This window comes from Xiphophorus couchianus, chromosome 2 (genome assembly GCF_001444195.1).
Source record: "Xiphophorus couchianus chromosome 2, X_couchianus-1.0, whole genome shotgun sequence".
Classification (NCBI taxonomy): Eukaryota; Metazoa; Chordata; class Actinopteri; order Cyprinodontiformes; family Poeciliidae; genus Xiphophorus; species Xiphophorus couchianus.
The window spans coordinates 16,407,651-16,426,755 of record NC_040229.1 but is presented as its reverse complement, the minus strand read 5'-3'; the positions used below and the strand labels follow the sequence as shown (position 1 = coordinate 16,426,755).

The window sequence follows — 19,105 nt, the reverse complement described above, 5'->3', positions numbered from 1 at the left end:
TGATTCATTTTAAAGATAACTTTATTTATTATTACTGTTAAACTAACTTTATTGACACTTAAGTCTACTGCTGGGCCTTGATGTCACTTGAGTGATTCATTTTAAAGATAACTTTATTTATTATTACTGTTAAACTAAAATCTCCAGCATGGGGAAGTGGGATGAGCTCGGATTTTCTTGACATACTATAATATAATACAAAATGGAGTTGTTGTTTTTTTAATGGAATGATTATAAAAACCTCTGCAACAGTAATGTTATTTGAAATATTTTTGTTTGGTTCTTTAAAAATGACAACAGATAGTATTGTCATATTCTTGGTATTCTTATTAATATTAATCTAAATTATCTCTCTTAAAAAAACAAACAAAAAAAAAACATGCAGCATTTGCAGTTTTAATCAAGTCTTCTGTAGTTGGACTGTGAGAAAAATGCCTCTTCTTTATATTTTAAGGGTTGCAGACCTCTGCTTCAGACAAATAGCTTTCATTTGATGACGTCCATAACCCACTCTTTCCCTGGAAGTCTAATAGGTGGCGCTAAATGCACCCAGGAGCTGGTTACCAACAGCAGAATAAGAAGCCACCCAGTTCCAGAGGAAGGAGTAAACAGCAGAAGTCCCACTTATTAAATCAAATGTTAGACTGTTTTAATTAGTTTTGCACCGTTAGTAGGAATGCGCTCCGGAAGATAGCTCCTTGATAATTAAAGCATCTTTTGGACCAAATTGAACAGGTTAGTTACCCAGGCAACAAAAACAGGGAACGGTTTTCATGCGAGTTTCGAGCAGGCGACCAAACATGTAATTATTTTCTAACTTTGTGGATTGCTTGGTTGTTTACTAAATGTTTAAACCTAATTGAAGTTAATTGTACGAGAACTTTAGCGTGCGTGTTATATTCTGTTTTCACGGAACGTGTACATTTCTTTCTTTTTCCTGTTTTCCTTGCAGGCGGACTTGTTGTCTCTTCATTCGAAACCGACGAAACCATTAGAGCTGGAGCTAGAATGATGATAGCCAGGACTAGTCTGAGCAGAGGCATCACTGCCCACCGCCTCTGTAAGAACGTCACCTTGTACCTGAATGAATTAACCTCCCCAGGCGTAATGGTCCAGAGTCAGACCCCTGAGGACCATAAACCCCTCATGCTGATGCTGCCGTGGCTGGGATCACGACCCCAAGCTGTGTCCAAGTACTGCGAAATCTATTTTCGGACAGGTTTTGATGTGCTTGTGGTGGAAAGTGAGGTACGACAAAACAAGAACGGACTAAGTTCACAAAATAAGGCCAGTTTTGACATTGGTACAAAGGGAGTGCACTCTTTTCATTATAGAATTATGCATGTCGAGGTATTGTTATGCATATACAATATGCATATCCAAAACAAATGTTAATTTGTACCTAGATAAAAATAGGTACAAATTTTATCTAGATAATTTTTATCTAGATAAAATTACCTAGATAAAAATTATCTAGGTAATTTTTATCAAGTTACCTAGATAAAAATCTAGGTAACTTGTTTAGATCAAGAACCACTGATTGGATGTGGGTTTTTTTATTTTTTTATCTTTAGTGCATTTTATCTTTGCTGCAAAATCAGGAGTTTAGTTTTCTAGTCTTGATGTAATGCCAAGAAAAAAGGCATTAATCTTGAATAAGTAATGTAGATGTCTATCAGTTTGGAAGTGTTTATAAGGCAATATATACATGTGATGGATCATCTTGAAGTCTGTCATTCTGCAGAAATAACAGACTTCATTTCAGAAAGTGAGATTACACCAAGTGGAAAACATTTAGAAGAGTTTTAAATGTTTAAAACTCTTCAGAAATATATGTCTGAGCACCTGTGTATCATACTGTCATGAAGACATTAGTAAAAAAGTTAAAGCCAGGTCCAAACTGTGCAGGACAATGTACCCAAACAGAGCAGAAAAGCTCCAAAAACAATGGTAGAAAAATAAAGAGAATGAAGCTGCTGCAAAGGCTCAAAGTCCAGACCATGAGCCTCCTGAAATGATGCAGTTTGACTCATTAGAGAAAAGAAAAGTGGGTACTCAAGTAATTTAGTTATTGCTTGATACACTAAGCCCTAGAAGTTTGTTTTTATCATTACTGTAAACTGGTTAACTGCTCCTTATCTTAATGAAGCATAGTTTAAGGTGAATGACGTAGTTAGGCTTAGTGCTGGCCTTAAGTGAATGCTATTTGTAAAATATTTGGAAAAGTTACAAATAAGGTGCAGCTTCTGTGTTGGTAGAGCAAACTCTGTATTTCCTGACAAAATGACTCAACAAAAATAGCATCTGACACACTGCTCTATTCAGAAAAACTCATCTTTGTAGAAACAACATAAAGAGTTGGCTGTTAGTTGTTTGAGTTGAGCAAGACCGTAACACAGAGAATGTCTCGTGTTTGTATCACCTACACTCAGGACAAGCTGCCCTTTTGTACAAACTTTCAATGTACAGAAAAACAGGACTCAGGTGATCAAAGGTTATTTTTTGGTGGTGATTGTTTATAGCACTTTAACAGAAACCTGAAGGGGAATCAGGGCTTAGATTGATTCACCTTCAACCTAAGGAGAAGGTTTTTATTTAGATAAAATTACCTAGATAAAAATTATCTTTTTATTGCCCCAAGTACCCTAAGGGAAAGTAGAATACTTGCTCTACTTGTAAGTACCCTACTTGCTCAGGGGGGGAAGGAACCGTCAGATAATGCTTCTGCATGTTGGCGTTCCCGCTATTGCCTTTTTTTTGACCCGATTTTCCCTTTACCACAATCTTACAACGTCCTGCAGTGTGTGGTGTGTTACGTGGTCATATCGGGCATATTCAACATTGTCTTGGCCCGATTATCGCAGCCTGTGGGGTTTTACCTGACTGGGAGCGAGAACGCAGCCTGTTGAATGTGACAGGTAGCCAATCAGAAAGCGCGGTAACGTAAGAACGGAGGGGAATCCCAAACAGTTGACATGGCGCAACTGAGAGTCCGGTGGACATCGGAGGTGATATGTGGAAATGTTTATTACTATATGTAAAGGTCATTTTTATGTATGTTTATTATATGTGGTTATGTTTATTCAGTTAAAAATGTTTACGAAAAAACATAACTCGCCTCCAAATCATAGTGCAGCAAATAGAGCGGCTGCTCCCGCCGTCTTTTATCAAATGCCTTTTCTTTTTGTTATGTCTTTTATCGCTTAAAATGAGTCCACAAACTATCACTACTGCTCCTACATTGTCATTTGTGTTTGATTATTCTAAATTCACGTATGGTATGTTGGGGGGTTTTACTGGATTTTCTTCTGGAATCGGGATGTTCGTGAGTGGAATCGGTTCGTGTGTGGTGTGTTGTTCCTGCCGTGTGGCTGGACACACGAACCGATCGAACATGTTGTACTGTTCAATCCTTAAATCGTGCCGTGTGAACCAGACCTAAAACTCACATATAAAATGCATCGAAATTTTTGGTTGCAATATGAAAGAGTTCAAGAGTTCACATTTTTGCAAGGCACTGTATATTGTGAGAAAACTTAGGAATTTGCATTGATAGTATTAAACCATAAATAATAATGTACACCGTTAATTATTTACTTTTCTAACATTTGGAGGTATCGTTTTGAGGTGTAGTTTTACAATTTTCTCAACCTAAAAACATTCAGTGTATATATAAACTGGTATTTGCATTATAAACTTAGTTTTTTGTTTTCTTTAAACAAGGTGAAAGACTTCCTGTGGCCTCGCTGGGGACTGGACCGTGGAAAAACATTGCTGGAGTTGCTCCAGAGTGAACGCTTTATGTCCCGTCCCCTCCTCGTTCATGCCTTCTCCATTGGCGGCTACACGTTCACTCAGCTGCTGGTCCATATCTCCCAGGACAAACAGCAATACCAGGCAGTGACAAACAGGATCAAAGGCCAAGTCTATGACAGCTTGGTGATAGGCTCACTGGAGCACATGGCCACAGGTTAGTCAGTATCCAATTAATTTAACACACTAATACAACACATTCGATTTTAAATCTTCCTTCTCTGTTCCAGATGAATGAAATGTGCTATTCTCTATGTGTAGGTCTTGGGAAAACTTTGTATCCTCGTTTGGAGAATCTAGTAGTACAAGCCAGCATGCTATACTTCTGCATTTTTAAACGTCAGACGGTGGACTACTTCAATGCAAGCATCGATGCATTTTATAACACTCCAGTCAAAGCCCCGGCGCTGATCTTCTTCTGTGAAAACGACCTGCTGAGTGATGCACGAAGTGTGGAGAAATTAGTGGATTACTGGCAGAATTGTGGGATGGACATAACGACAAAGAAGTGGGAAGTTTCAACACATGCTGGTCATTTACGGCAACATCCGCAGGAGTATCTGAGCACTTTAAACACATTCCTAAACTCACTCCACATTGTCCCGCTGAAGGCCAAGATGTGAGGCTGTTATTGGCTAAATTCAAAATACCTCACTTGTACTTCCTGTGCTTAGTTACTTTAGCAGCTATGGATTTTTAAATAAACTTGATTTAAATCACAGCTCAAATGCCTTTAAAAATTGGGTTCAGTTCTGATAAAAAAAAACTAAAAAAAAAACTGTGTGAGTTCACCACTCAGAACACAACCATTGTGGCTATCACAAGTAATACTGTGAAGCAGCAGCGAAGAACACAGCAGGGCAGATTTTACATTAAGCAGTTAGACCTCATGTTTTTTTTTATCCCTGTTATTTTAAGTTAGATTGTCAGAGAATCTTTGTTGAACAGAAAGCTACCATCGTCAACATTTCTTTTATTTTTCTTTTAAAGGTCACAGACAAGATTTAAGTCTCAACATCTCGGGTGGGAAGTCTGCTTTTGCTGAGTAGAAACAGTGAATCTGCAGCTATTCTTCATCTTTTGGACATTTATCTTAGCCACACCTTCCCTGTATTCATTCATTCTGGAAAATGTGAGGCAAAAATCATGTTCAGTGTGACAGCCTTGAAGTACATTCAAGACTTGAGTTCCTCATTACTTCCCACTTTGACAACTTTTGTTCTCGTCTTACTTATTTGTGGTTAAAACATGTTGTTTATTGCAATGTATGGGTGTTTCAATATATTTTATAATCATGACATCATATATCCCTATGAGAATTATACTTTACTGAGTTGTAATGCCTTTAAAACTTAAGTGGATGTTTTTGGTGCTAATATGTAAAGAACTTAACTTCTTTGAACTTGAACTTACTTTAGTGTTTATTCAAACCAGAATTTACTAAAAGTTCCATTACAAATGCTCTCTCAGATTTTTTCTGTTTAAAATCAACTGTACTGCTTATGACATGAAATTATTTGTACACCTCAAAAGATTTGAATATTGTTACAAGATCGCTGTATCGGGAGATGATCAAAAGACAGTCATCGACACCCTTCACAACAAGATTAAGCCATAAAAATCCCTGCTGAAGAAATTGATTGTATGGTTTCAACCATATTAACAGAAAATTAATGTGATGTGGTTGGAAATGGTGCAACAAGGACAACCACAAATCCATTCCAGAACAGCCACCACACACAGATGAATACTAGATATAGGATAACAATGTCACATTACCTGCTTCAAGTGTACGGGTGAAAAAGTAAGACAGAGGATATGCAAGTCGTTGTAGAGTGTAGAAAGAACAATTGCAATAGATTATGTAAAATCTATTGCAAGTCTCTCTACTTAAAATGGAAGAATAACAATCGTCATTTTAAAGGAAATGGCTAGACTTTCTTTTATGTTTTTGACTGTACCTACAATTCTGTTGGACTCGGCAAGAATAGCTGTAGTCCTGCTGAAGCTAATGTGGATCTTAATAAACAAACAGTGCTTTCACAAAAACACAAAAGCTTCCCAGAATAGGCAGTAGCTACACTTGAAACCTGAAGTAGTTCTGATTGGAAATCCTCATTGTTTTAGTAGATTGTTACGCAGTTTAATTACTGAAGGTCATTGTTGAACTTAGTGCCTTTAATTTGAGTTGTTTCATTACTTGATTGTTTGTGGAAAAGTACACAGCAAGTAAATGTTAACTTTCACTGTGCTATTTGTGCAAATTACTGATCAATAGTAAGGAGACTTGATCGAAAGTTCTCCTGGTGTTCTTATTCATTTTTTTAGTTTAAAATAAAATTCTATATTATAATTAGGTTATTTAGTTGAGAGTGTTTTTCAGCATGAACATTTGTAAAGAAAACGTTTTTGTTAGAATGTCTGTCTTATGTTTTGGCTCCCCCTGGTGGCAAATAGTTAAATGAGTTCATCTAGTCATTATGTCTCATATTACTGTAAAAAAGAAGAAAATAATAAAATATATAGATTTCTGCTAAAACTGTTTCTCAGATAATATGACAATTTATACATAATCCAAGATAATGGGTAAAATTTTGAGTTCTCCCTCTGTTGTCCATGTTATGCTTACTTGGAACCAGACTTCTTTGTATTTTGGATTAAATTAAGCAAGATGTCTTTTTACTTACTGAAGATTGTAAAAAGAAGTATTTTTCCCCTAAATAGAATAAAAAACTGGTTTTGACCAGAAGTGGTTTAAAACTTTTGTGCTACAATATTATTTTAAACATAGTCGGGTGAGATCAATCATTGTGTTCATGCATTTATAATTAAATCACATAATTAAGTTATAAAAGTATGTTGTGATCAGCAAGGATTTTGTGTATCTGTAATGAAATTATAAGTGAGAGAAAAATAACAAAAAAAAATTCTCTTGATTATTTTGCTTATGTTATTTTTATTTTTGCTTTTTTAATGTTAACATCATTAGGGCATCAGTTTCTCGCTTAAGACTAGAGCAGATCTGGAAAGTTTTATTTATTTATTTATTTATTTATTTATTTCAGATCTAGAAAGGAAAAGAAAAGCTCGGAGTAAAGGTTTAAACGTGGAAGCCTCCAGGCCGATAGATGGCAGCAAAGCTCATCCTTAATTATGCGAAAAATAAATCCCCTAATATTCCAAGATGGCTGCTCCCACATGTAAACATGCGACTTAATGTGGTAGATAGCGACGCTTTAGTAAAACATACTTATAGCATCTATATCTGTGGCTTATTTATGTCAGTACCAGTAGCTTGACAGTGAAGTGCATTGCCGAGTAGTGAACAAATTAGACTTCGGTTTGTGGAGTTTTTTCAGAGCTAAGTGTTAGCATTTAGCTGCCACCAAAGAGCCATGCCTGCGCTAACGATATTCGTGGCATCTTTGCCAGAATCAGCAACAAACGAGCGGCTTGAGGAAATATTCTCTGAAATTGGTCCAGTGAAACAATGCTTCGTTGTTAGAGAAAAAGGTGCATTAATATTTATACCACTAAATGCGCGAATGTGTGACACAAACTTGATGGAGGATCAAATGACCTGACCCACAATTGTAAATATGTAAGAATACCCTATTAATAGCTGTTTTCTTTTATTTCCCATAAACCAGGAGCAGAGAAATGTCGGGGCTTCGGCTTCGTCACTTATTCTATGGAAGAAGACGCAAAGAGAGCCTTGAAGGAAATAAAAGAATACGACGGGAAAAAGTTGTCTCTTTCAGTTGCTAAAAAGAAAGTAAACAATAAAAAGAAAACAGGTGTGTATTAGGTGCCGTTTGTAAAGTTACCCAGTAAAATGTACTTTTATTTAGCTTGTGATAGGAAAAAAAATTGCGGCTGATAATTTTTCCAAGTGATTTTGTTCACAATGTTATTCATACTTTTATAAATGTCACAGTTCCAAACAAAATATTAAATTCACAAGCTAAAGTTTTTTTTTTCTCTAACAGACCGAAGAATCCAAAAACATTGCTGTCTATTTACTTTACCAATGACACACTATAAATATGAATGTAAGCTTGCATGAAAACAAAAGCCTTGACAAACAGGCTGTTTTCAGTCCATTTGATAACTTCATATATTTTTATTTTGCAGAAAAAGAGGATGCGTCAGAAACATCTCAACATGAGCAGGAAACTACAGACGTAAAGAAAAGAATATCTAAACAAGCCAGACTTGTCATAAGGAATCTCAGTTTTAAGGTATAGTGCGTTGTTTGGTGACAATTTACAATAGCAATGGACTGAAATAAAGTTGCATACAAACTTCTACCACCTGGACACCTGATTGGATATCACTGTTCTGTATACCATAGCATCATTTTTCATCTTTTACCACAAGATAACTGAAAATCCAAGGCACAGAGCATTTAATTAATGCTTTTTATTTCATCTTTAATATTATTTTTGGAACATCAAACTTGGGCATGCTTGCATAATAAAATTTAACCCAGCTTAAATTTCAGTTCACAAAATGAAGATTTACATGGTGATGCGGAAGGAGAAGGAAGGAAAGATACTTTATGCATTTATTTGGCACTGTGACAAAACTGTTAATCACAAAACTAAAATGTGGTATAATTCAGGTTAGGGTAATAACTGTTCTGCGGAATCACTCTTTTTTTGCTCTCCCATGAAATATTGTTATTTTTACGATTAAAAGATTAAAGTTGGTTTGATTATTGTGGCAAAAAAAAGTATGTAAAAAAAAAAGTATGTAAAAAGAGCATTTTTTGGTAGCGTGAGAGGAAAACTGTTTTATCCACTTACTTACCTTAACAAATTTCGCCTGTTTTGCTAAGTCTTTTTTGTGTAGATAGTGAGCATCCATCAACATATTGCTGCTAGAATTTTTCCTTATATTTAAAGAAAAATGTGTTATACATTATCAAGTGTTTTAGGTTTCCTGGCTCTAAAATATGTTTGCCCTCTAAAAATCCCAATGCCAACACCTTACCTGTTGATGTTTCTACATAATCCATTTCAAACCTCCAACTTATTTCTTTACAAACCAAATCTTGCCATTTAGTCTGCTTACTTTGATTTTATATATTTTGACATGTTGTCTAGTTTTATTCCCTTTGTTTGCATTTGTTGATAAATAAAAAGTTTGCATTGTATTTAGTTGATTGTTGTTGTACTATACATAGTATAGTCTTGTAACATACATTGTATTGTGACATACATTGTTGCATTGGCTTTATGAAAAATAATTGTAAACCTAAATTCTCCTAATAAATTTCTTATGTTGCAGTGCACAGAACAGGATCTAAAAGAAACATTTGAAAAGTTTGGCACTGTAGTGGAGGCCAGTATACCCCTCAAACCAGGTACTTATTTTGCTTTTAATGCACACATAAACTTTGCCTTGCACTGCAGAAATACATTTCCTTTTTTTTTTTTTCTAATAGATGGAAAGATGCGTGGATTTGCATTTGTCCAGTTTAAAAATATGTCTGGTGCCACAAAGGCACTCCAAGCTTTGAATCTGAAAGAGATAAAAGGTCAGTGCACAAGACAGTATTTCTGGTTTTACAGTATTCAGTTCATATCATTAATTTCTATGTTTTAATCTTTTTTGAATCTTCACAGGTCGCCAAGTAGCAGTTGACTGGGCTGTGCCAAAAGAAAACTATATTGCAGCACAGCAGTCTTTAAAAGGTAAATACGTGTGTGTGGATGCAGTCTTAATGCAGTCTTCGTCGCCTAATTAACTCTGGCTTGGCTTTGTGACAAAAAGGCTTGGTGCTATGAACACCAAAGGACATGATTATTTGCAACAGTGTTAGTTAAAAAACTGCAACTCTTGTACTGCCCTGAACTATTATATATTTTTAAATTGATTCAAATGGTGTAATTTGACACAAATGTTATGTTTAATACCCTCTACTTGAGTACGAATTTGTCCAGTGATAAAAAAGAACTTTGTTTTATATTTTTTAAATATTTGTTTGAACATGTTGAGGAAATTTGTAAAGAGGCTAATAAGTGGTCATTTTGGATGGACGATATGTAGATACCTATGACATTTATTTATTTTTCCTAAATTCCTTTTTTCATTATTTTTCTGATGTTACAAAGATGTTACAACTTTTTCACCCAAAAACTATTAAATCTTACAGGTGATGGGAAAAAAAACAAAAGCAAGAAAACCACTATTAGTAGTTGTTTTTAGTGTATAAATATATTTGTTGATTTATTTTTGCAAAACAAAAACTGACTGATGTTCTTGCTACTTATTTGCTTATTTCCAAAAAAGTTTCTGTTGTGACATGTTCCAACAGTTACACTTTTTAAAGTTTTTTTTTTCTTTAATATGTAAAATGTTATAATTTAAGTATTTTATGCTGCTCTTAGATTTAGAAAATGTAAGAGAATATTGAGGGAATATAATGATATACTTAAATTTTACTCCCTTTTGATCTACAAGGTTGAAATGTATCGGAACAGGCCTTCTCTTAACGGTGATTGGTTTTCATTGTCAGGAAATAAAGTTGCAGAAGAGGCAGATCCCAAAGCAGGAAGTGAATCTGAGGATGAAGAAAAGAAACGAGAAACAGCTGTGAAGAAAAAGTGATTCTTATGCTTATACATTTCCGATACCGTTGTTCTGCTCTTAGGTGTTGCAGTGTTGCTAACGTTGCTAATGCTTTTGTAGAGGTGGATTGAAGGCAACTGCACAGCAGGTGGAGAATCTTCAGTCAAGCGATGAAGATGACATTGAAGAAGAAGATGATGATGATGGTGATGCTGAAGAGGAGGAGGATGACGAAGAGCAGGATGAAATTAAGGAGGAGGATAATAGTGATGATGATGGCGATGATGATGGCATTGATTCAGATGAGGATTACAGTGAGAGTGATGATGAAGAGGAAGAAGAAATTTCACCAGGTTTAAATTGATTTTTCTTGTTTTATCATTGTGTTTATTATATTTCTTACATGATTTCTATGTGTTTTTTTTGTCTTTAGTACAATCATTCTAACATGTTACAACTGTTTTATTCTCTAGTTCAAAAACAAAAGCCAAAGAAACACTTGCCTTCAGATGTAAATGAGGGCCGAACAGTTTTTATCAGGTGGGATCGTTTTTCTCTTTGCTCAACTCTAACCAACTTTAATATATTTTACTCTTTCTCCTGCATGTTTCCAAACAATTCTGCAGTCATTATAGTATTATCATTTATAAATCTGGCATTTAGGAACTTGTCATTTGACACGGAAGAGGAGGGTCTGGAGGAAGTTCTTCTACAGTTTGGAGAGGTCAACTATGTAAAGATTGTCCTCCACCCAGAGACACAGCATTCCAAAGGTCAGAAAAACTGTCAATATACAGTGTGTCCTTTCTTCCTCTGGTTGTAGAAAGAAGTACTTACTTATTGTAGTTTTTTTTTTCAGGTCTTGCATTTGCCCAGTTTAAGACTAAAGAGGCTGCAGATAGCTGCATAGCAGCAGCCCAAGATGAGACGGAGGTAAAAAACCCCCCAAAAAACAATTAATGAATGATAATGTCTTCTGCTCCCTTGGTGTTCAATATCAATAGTGGTCCAAGTTTTAGGATATATGTTGATGTTGCTGTAACATTTTCTCCAGAACGGTGGAGTCCGTGCAGATGGCAGAAAGCTGATGATTGTTACAGCAGTGAGCAGAGAAGATGCACTGAAGCTGAAAGTTGATAAGAAAAAAGTAGAGACGGGCAGCAGGAACCTGTACCTGGCCAGAGAAGGATGTGAGTGTTTCAGCCTATTTTGCTTTGTCCTTATTAAATTCATAACATTGCATCTAAAGATGCACCAGTCAGAGTTTCTTAGCTGATTTCTGATCAGTCTCTCTTAAGGAGCTTTTATTAATTCTCCTTTTTTTTTTTTTAGTCCTTTAGTGGTAATTGATGGAGGCAATGTTGTGCTGTGTGTGACAAAGCATTCAATATAAAGCTGAGTTTGTTTATGTAAGGTCTAATTGTTTTTGTTTATTCGTTTTAGCTTCAATCTGATCTTTTAACATGTTAGACATAGAAATTGTCAAATGCTGTATGAAAAAAAACAAAACTTTTTTGTAAAAAAAAAAGTGCTTAATGCACCAATTTGGAACATGAATAAGTTCATAAAACATGTTGCAAATATGAACAAATAGTTTGGATTAAAATATAGTAATACTTCATTAAAATTTTTTTCCATAAAACCTGTATATTTATTGCCATTTTTTATTTCTAAACCACATCTTTTCAGTAGTTGGAATAAAAATAAAATAAATAACCCAAATAACACATAGAAAGTGAGTTTATCTTTCTTTATGGTATAAGTGTGTGCTTAATATAAAGAAAAAAAGGCATAATATTGATGCATGTATCTTTATTTTTCATTTAGTTGTATTCTGTTTAGAAAATGTTCTTCTTATCTTTTGGCGCCTCCACCTGGTCTGCATAGGAACTCTGTTATGTATTTATCAAGTAGGGTAAAGGTTCGCTGATTGAGCCAGAGAATGGGAACTGCAGAGCTTGCCCGTCTCATCATATCGATCATATACAGTTAAAAATTTATTTTTTGTACTAGATTAAAACACACAGTAGTGTTCTGTGTGATCGTGTTTTTGTTTTCATATGGACCTTTAGCTACCTCATGTAATATAATCAGCTGCCCATAATAATAGATCATCAAACGTTAAAGTGAAAAAAGATGATTATGGGGTTCACATTTACAGTTTGATTCAGCGGGTGGCATTTTCCATGTGGTTTTCCCACAGAAGATAGATTTTCACCTTGATTCTAGATTTTTGTTTTATTGCAAGAGTTTTAACTGGAAAATAATAAAGTAGGACTACTTTGCTGCAATATGTTCTTGCTCTCTTATTACCTGAAAATCTAAACATGCTTTTGATATGTTTCCTTTGACTTATTTTGTTAATATTCTTTATCACAATAGCTAACTTTAAGTGTTCTTTCCTGAGGAACAGCCTCCACACAGCATACTATTGTTATTGTGACCTGGTACAGTTTAAGTGTGGTGCATTTACTGTTGATAGAAAGATGGGATGTTTGGGTTTCTGAACAGCTGGTCACTGCTCAGGGCTGATCAAACTGAAATCTGCAGATTTAGCTCAATAGGTGGTTTCTCTTGAATGCAATTTTTAGGATACAATGAACTAATTCTGTCACATTGTTGCGCACTTTGAGAAATGTATTTTTTAAATACAACATTAACTTTGTCTCTGCCAACTTTTAGTTTGAGATGCTCCTAAATGTATGCTTTCTACTCACCTTCCTTCGAACCCTCAGTGATCCGCGCTGGAACAAAGGCAGCAGAGGGAGTATCTGAGGCAGATATGGCCAAAAGAGTCAGAGTGAGTACCTTTTGTTTTGGTGAATTATTTTTAGTGGATGATCTCTTGAGCTTGTCGAAATCTCTCAAGTAACTTCTATTGTGACTCATGAGTTGTGCTGCTTTTCTTTTTAGTTTGAAGAAATAAAGAGAGCCAAGCTTCGGGATATAAGTGTATTTGTATCGAAAAATCGCTTGTGCATCCATAACCTGCCAAAATCTGTAGACGATAAAAAACTCAAAGCTCTGTGCCTTAAAGGTCTACAAGGAACCAAAGGAGTTCGGATCACAGAGGTAAGATTTTGTTACTTGCAATAAGTTTTATTATTTTGTTATTGTTCATTGTGTTTATATGAATGTCTATGTGTTTGTTTCCTGCCTCTTCCTTTAGTGTCGGGTCATGTATGACAGGAAGCCAGAGAAAGGTCGAGTGACTGGTCAGTCGTTGGGTTATGGTTTCGTTCAGTTTCGAGACCATGAGCAGGCTCTCGCCACGCTGCGCTACCTTAACAACAACCCTGACATCTTTGGCCCTCACAAGGTACACTTTTTCTACATTTTATCCATTATCTGTCTGACTCAACTTTATTCTGACCGTATTCTTGGGTAACTTTTAATTAACCTTTTCTTTTTCATGTTACCTTTCCCAGGAGCATCTCAATGCAATAAAAAATTACATTTCGCAAGGATGTCATCAAACAATTTTTGTTACGCTTTTAATGCAGTAAAAATGTCACATACTTAGTTTGGTATAATAAAATCATTAACTCATTAAATCATTAATAAAGCTGCATTTATTAATGTCATTCCTGATCAAACTCAAAATAAAATAATTTTGAGTCAAAGATAGAGAATGTATAGATGCCTTTGCATTAATAGTCTTTTCTTTTGCAGAGACCCATTGTTGAGTTCTCTCTGGAGGATTCCAGGAAGCTCAAACTCAAGGAAATGCGGAAACAGAGAAATAAAGTTTGTATAGTTATTTGTTTCTTGTAATATTTTGTTGCAAGTTTTAGTCCCTGGAACAATATTGTATTTTTTTTTTATCATTAGCATAATTTTCTTAATATTTTTTACTTTTGCTGACAGGACTTCATCCAAAGTCGACCTGTAAAAAGAGAAGTAAAAAAATCCCAAACAGGTTCAGACACCAAAATAACAAAGAAGGATGGAAATAAAGGACAGTCTTCATCACATCTGGCAGGAAAGGAGAAAGGTAGAAAGGATTTTTCTTAAACTAATATGTTTGAGGTTTTATTTATACTGTATGTTAAGTTCTTGGACTTAAGGGTAAGATGCATATGCTCCAATGTTTTACTCTCCTGTAACATCTCATGTATAGTACAATTAAAAGATTCGCAGTGACATTTAGTTCAAATAGTTAAATACACATTCTCTCAATTTTAGGGTTTCACATCAACTGCAAGCTGCGCAGGTCCTGTGATTTCAAAACAAAGTCAATCACCATTATGTTTTTGTTTGTGGGTGTATGTTTGATTTTTGTCCAACATGGGGTCTGTTTTCTGTTCTTCTTTACTTTGATCTCTTTTGTCCAAAGGACATTGTTCCAAACCTTGTAACTCACAAACATGAAACATGGCTGCACAATATATAGAGGATATATTGTCATCGCTATGTTGCTGCTTGGAGTGCAATAATTGTTGCTAGTATAGTCCAAGTGTTGTGAACTTGCATAGTGATGAAGGCACAGATGAGGAAGAGGAAATTTGAAATATATTGCACTTGACATTCTTATCCCAATTTTTACCACTACTACTGCCATTGCAAGATTTTCTAATAGTGTACTTCTAATAGAGCTGCTTAATAACAGAAAAGGCATTATCAAAATTTTATTGGTCATCACTGTAATCTTGAAATTAGATTCAGATTAATTTAAAACAAGGAGTTGCACGTTGTTTTTTAAGTCAAGGTCAACATGATGAAAGTTAATGTCAACCCTTTGTTACACTTTGTTTTCATATTTCAAATTATCTGACATTCCCCACCCATTTCCTCATCTTCCATCTTCTTGGAAAAAATTGTTTTGTCACATTTCTACAACGAGTTGACGTGAAACGTAAAGAGTCATTGCAGAGCTCCAGACCTCTACTTATTAAAAACCTACAAGAGCCATTTTATTATTATTTTTTTTTTATGCAATGATTTTTAAAAGCTGGGACTTTTAAATATTGCTTTTCTAGGACTGTGTTTTTTCTGTTTGTTTTGTGAAATTTGTAATAGAAAATAAGTTTAAACTGCGCTTGAGGGAATTGATTAGATATTGCTAGAATTTGATTTCTTCTGCTATTATTGTTTTCTCTTTTATCTTCAACAGACACTGGTGAAGGACAGAAGCAAAACTTTTCAGGTTTTCATACCAAACCAGAGATTGAACATGTTGATTTACAAAATGGAAAGAAACGAAAGAAGGTTTTGCTTTTTCCTTCCCATCGTGGACCTAAGATCAGGTACGGTTCCATCAGCACTTCTCTGTCTGCTTCATGGTTTTCTGTTTTATTTTGTCAATTTGAACAGGCGGTTTGAAGCTGTGGATGTAGAAAGCTTATGTTTGACATCTCAGGGAACATGTTTTTGTCAGTTCATCTAACTCTTGTCCTTTTGCAGAATGCGTGACAAAGACAAGCAACAGGTTCCACCTCCCAAGAAAGCAAGGCCTGGATCTAAAAGGAACAAGGGCCCAACACAACCATTTGAAAAGTCTAATCAGGCCAAAAAACAGGTTTGGAAATATTGTCTCAGTTGTTCTGATTTGTTGTCTGAGAAAGCACAAGTTGTGTTTTTGTTTTTTTTTTGGAAACTTTTAATAAGTGATCATTTTGACAACTAATAATTCAGCAGATGTAAAATATCTTATCTGGTTATCTCTAATGTTGTACTTCTCTAAAGTGTATTTCCCCTTACAGAATTATGCTGTTTTTGCTTTTTTGTCATATTTAAATATGTTGGGTCATCAAAGAAGTTATAACATTAGATAAAAAAATAACCTGAGCAAAAGCAAAAAAGTAGTTTTCAAACAATTATTTTAAACATCATGGAAAAAAAAACATTTCAAACCAATCTGTGCATATTTGAAAACAATTGCAGCTCCTGTTGTTAAATTGTGAAAAAACTGTGATTAACCTTTCTTTTTTTATTATGTAGAACGGAAAGCTCAATTTAACAAGTGTTTAGGGAGCAAACACTTCATATTTTTTACTCACTTTATTGTTATCTAATATTAAAATTTGTTTGATCTGAAACATTTATGTATGACTGAAAAACAAAAACAGAAGGCAAAAGAGGGCAAACACCTTTTAATAGCTTGGTATTCTGAGATGTAGATCGATACCTTTGAATTATTATCAGAAGATTACTCAATCACCAATATTTGACAGAGTTATTAAAGGGTTTAGATACAAAGACGTATGTTCATTTTCAGCTTGTGTTTATGCTTGACAATAGAACAGCAGTTAAAAATGGTTTATCTCATGTCCTGTTGAGTCTAATGTCACTTTTTTGGTATTTTTGTTTTCAAAAGTTTAAGAATGCTAAGAAACAGTTCAAGAGGAAGGATGGGGACCGTTTTGATTCCTTGGTGGAGCAGTACAAGAGGAAACTCATGGGCGGCGGTGACAAGAATGCCTCCATCAAAAGAAGCAAGTGGTTTGATAGTTAAATCCATGACCATGTAAGAAAGGAAGAGATGATTGAGAAATTCATGGCTTGCAAAATACTATCTAGTGGGATTTCTGAGTAGATACTTTTTTCTGAACTGTGCTAAACTACGTTTATTTGCTCTGTTTATGACACGGTTGCTGTTAAAGCAAATTTGAAGTTTTGTCTTCTTTGTTCTGGTTTTCTGCATATCTCTTTTAAAAAAATAATGTTTAAAATGTAGTCTTTTTCTGTACATCATTGCTTTTTGGGATTTTTATTTTTATTATTTTTCCTTATTTTGACAATGTCTGGTTATATTTGAGTGCTTTTACTCATTTAAATACACGCAACTTAGGTACACGTAAAATATTTTTTCCACTTCATGACTTTCCAGCTCATTTGTACATATAACACAACACTGACAATTAGGAAAAACTTTAATATTTATTTAGTTTTATTCAAAACATTAAAACTTCACTCATTGTACAAAAATATTCAAGATATTTCCTGTTGCTATTTACCCATTTTGCAGCAGCTGTTGATATTGCACAAAAATAAAAGTTCCCATTTACTATGTGCCTTTGGTTCTTAAACAAACCCGTTAACTTCAGGGTTTCCCGGAGTGACAGTACATCTGATGTCTGGTTGCAGTTATCAAAACTGCTGATTCTGCATTAGGGCTAGACCAATCACTCTCACTGAGAGCTTGTTATTGACTCAACACTCTTTCCATATAACATATATCGAGATGTGCATGAAGTAAAGATTAAATAGGTTAAAAATAAAATACAAGAAATACATATGTATTTGTTATAAAATAAGTGCATTTTTAAATGAAATTATTGAAAATGTATTGCACAGTTCTGACCTCAATAACAGTGCTAGCGCAGATTTCAATCTTTGGCTTCAATCAGTTTTTCAGCAAGATGCAATTCGATGAATTTGGTTCTGGAGCAGTTTGAGGATCTCCCTCACTCCATTGAGAGCTGCCAAGCTGATGGCTTCAGCATGGCGTTCTGGGTCCTGTTCCCATTCGTTCTGCAGTTGCTGCAGGTGCACTGGAAGTGTGAGCTTTGGTTTTTTTTCTGTGCAGTCCATCAGTTTGCGGTTGATGGCGTTGGTCAGTCTGGAGATGTCAGTTTTAACCTGGGCAACATTCAGTAGATTTTCAGAGATCAGATTGTTGTAACCATTCATAGCTGCCACTATGGAGGAAAATCCTTCCGGTTCTTCAGGAGGATTGACTCCCAAGCTGGGAAGAGCCTGTAAAACGACAACATATTTGTAGTCACAAACCAGCTAATTTATTCAAACTTCAAGCTGCACTTATTTTAATTTCATTAACGGAGCTCTGAAGCATACCTGGAAAGCATTCAGCCTAACCATAAGCGTTTTTATTATCGGCTCAATAGTGTTCTTGGCGTCTGGAAGAGGATTTCCTGAACCCACACTTAGAACATGGAACAAGAAAAACAGGGCCACTAGTGTCGAGTCCATGGTGATTGTGCTTTTTTGGATATAGAAGAACATGTTCCTAGAATATGAATTAGAAAAAAAAGTCAAAACCAGTGAGAAACATTACTCAGAATATAGCTTTTTTATATTTGTTAATGCTTTTAGAACAATCAGATGCATGCAGTTCAGTCGCCTTGTAATTTTAGTTTCGATACATTTTGTTCCAGCAAATATTAGTAATATAAAGAACTCTGTGGTTCTCTGACTTGTGTGCCATGATCAAAGTTCACTGAGTTTAGCTAACAAAGTTTTTTTGTTTTTTTTCCCCTCTGTACTTTTAATTTTGTAGTCTGAAAGTACCAGAAAGTATGATTAGATCAGGCAGGAAAAAGGTTGAAAAAACAATATTGTGACAACATGCTTCTTATAATCTGTCAATTAAATAAGTTTCTCAAAATCACAAAGTTAACTTATAAACGATAAATACAACTATATAATAAACAAGTTTGATAGTGAACACAGAGTGGGAAACACCTCAACATAGTAAATAAGACATTCAAACAGAAGCAGAAAGAGTGGATCTTACCTCACTTGGCATTTGAATGGGTGACACTGTTTGCCTTCATCAGGGTATCTTATATTAGAGGGCTGTTGAGTCATCTCTTACTCACCTCTTTTCGACCTCCACCCCCATCCCACTTACTCACTTCTGCCCATCACCTTATCCTGCATGCTCTATGGCGCTGCTGCAGACAGTCCATTTAAAAAGTAAAAGTTGTGTTCCAAATGGGATCAGCATTCTTAACTCAGAAAACTGACCAATCCA

The 19,105-nt window shown here is 35.1% G+C and overlaps 2 protein-coding genes across 3 annotated transcripts; both read left to right on the top strand.

The window, feature by feature from the left end:
* Positions 1 to 568: 568 nt before the first annotated feature.
* Positions 569 to 6,170, top strand: LOC114159831 (uncharacterized). Of its 2 annotated transcripts, none has more exons than XM_028042025.1 (4): positions 569 to 735; positions 953 to 1,248; positions 3,724 to 3,970; positions 4,075 to 6,170. In XM_028042025.1, the coding sequence occupies exons 2-4, from the start codon at positions 1,009 to 1,011 to the stop codon at positions 4,434 to 4,436; spliced, it is 849 nt and encodes a 282-aa protein (XP_027897826.1). In that variant the 5' UTR covers positions 569 to 735; positions 953 to 1,008; the 3' UTR covers positions 4,437 to 6,170. The 2 variants fall into 2 exon arrangements, with proteins under 2 accessions (XP_027897826.1, XP_027897835.1); XM_028042034.1 differs by having other exon boundaries at positions 569 to 802.
* An 807-nt stretch (positions 6,171 to 6,977) lies between these two features.
* rbm28 (RNA binding motif protein 28) lies at positions 6,978 to 17,393 on the top strand. Its single transcript, XM_028042014.1, has 20 exons — positions 6,978 to 7,326; positions 7,464 to 7,610; positions 7,948 to 8,054; positions 9,106 to 9,181; positions 9,263 to 9,355; positions 9,444 to 9,512; positions 10,337 to 10,424; positions 10,510 to 10,742; positions 10,863 to 10,929; positions 11,053 to 11,162; positions 11,249 to 11,322; positions 11,444 to 11,579; positions 13,125 to 13,189; positions 13,303 to 13,461; positions 13,559 to 13,708; positions 14,062 to 14,136; positions 14,257 to 14,383; positions 15,503 to 15,635; positions 15,793 to 15,907; positions 16,706 to 17,393. Exons 1-20 carry the CDS (start codon positions 7,209 to 7,211, stop codon positions 16,841 to 16,843), a joined length of 2,280 nt encoding a protein of 759 aa, XP_027897815.1. The 5' UTR covers positions 6,978 to 7,208; the 3' UTR covers positions 16,844 to 17,393.
* The last annotated feature ends 1,712 nt before the right edge of the window (positions 17,394 to 19,105 follow it).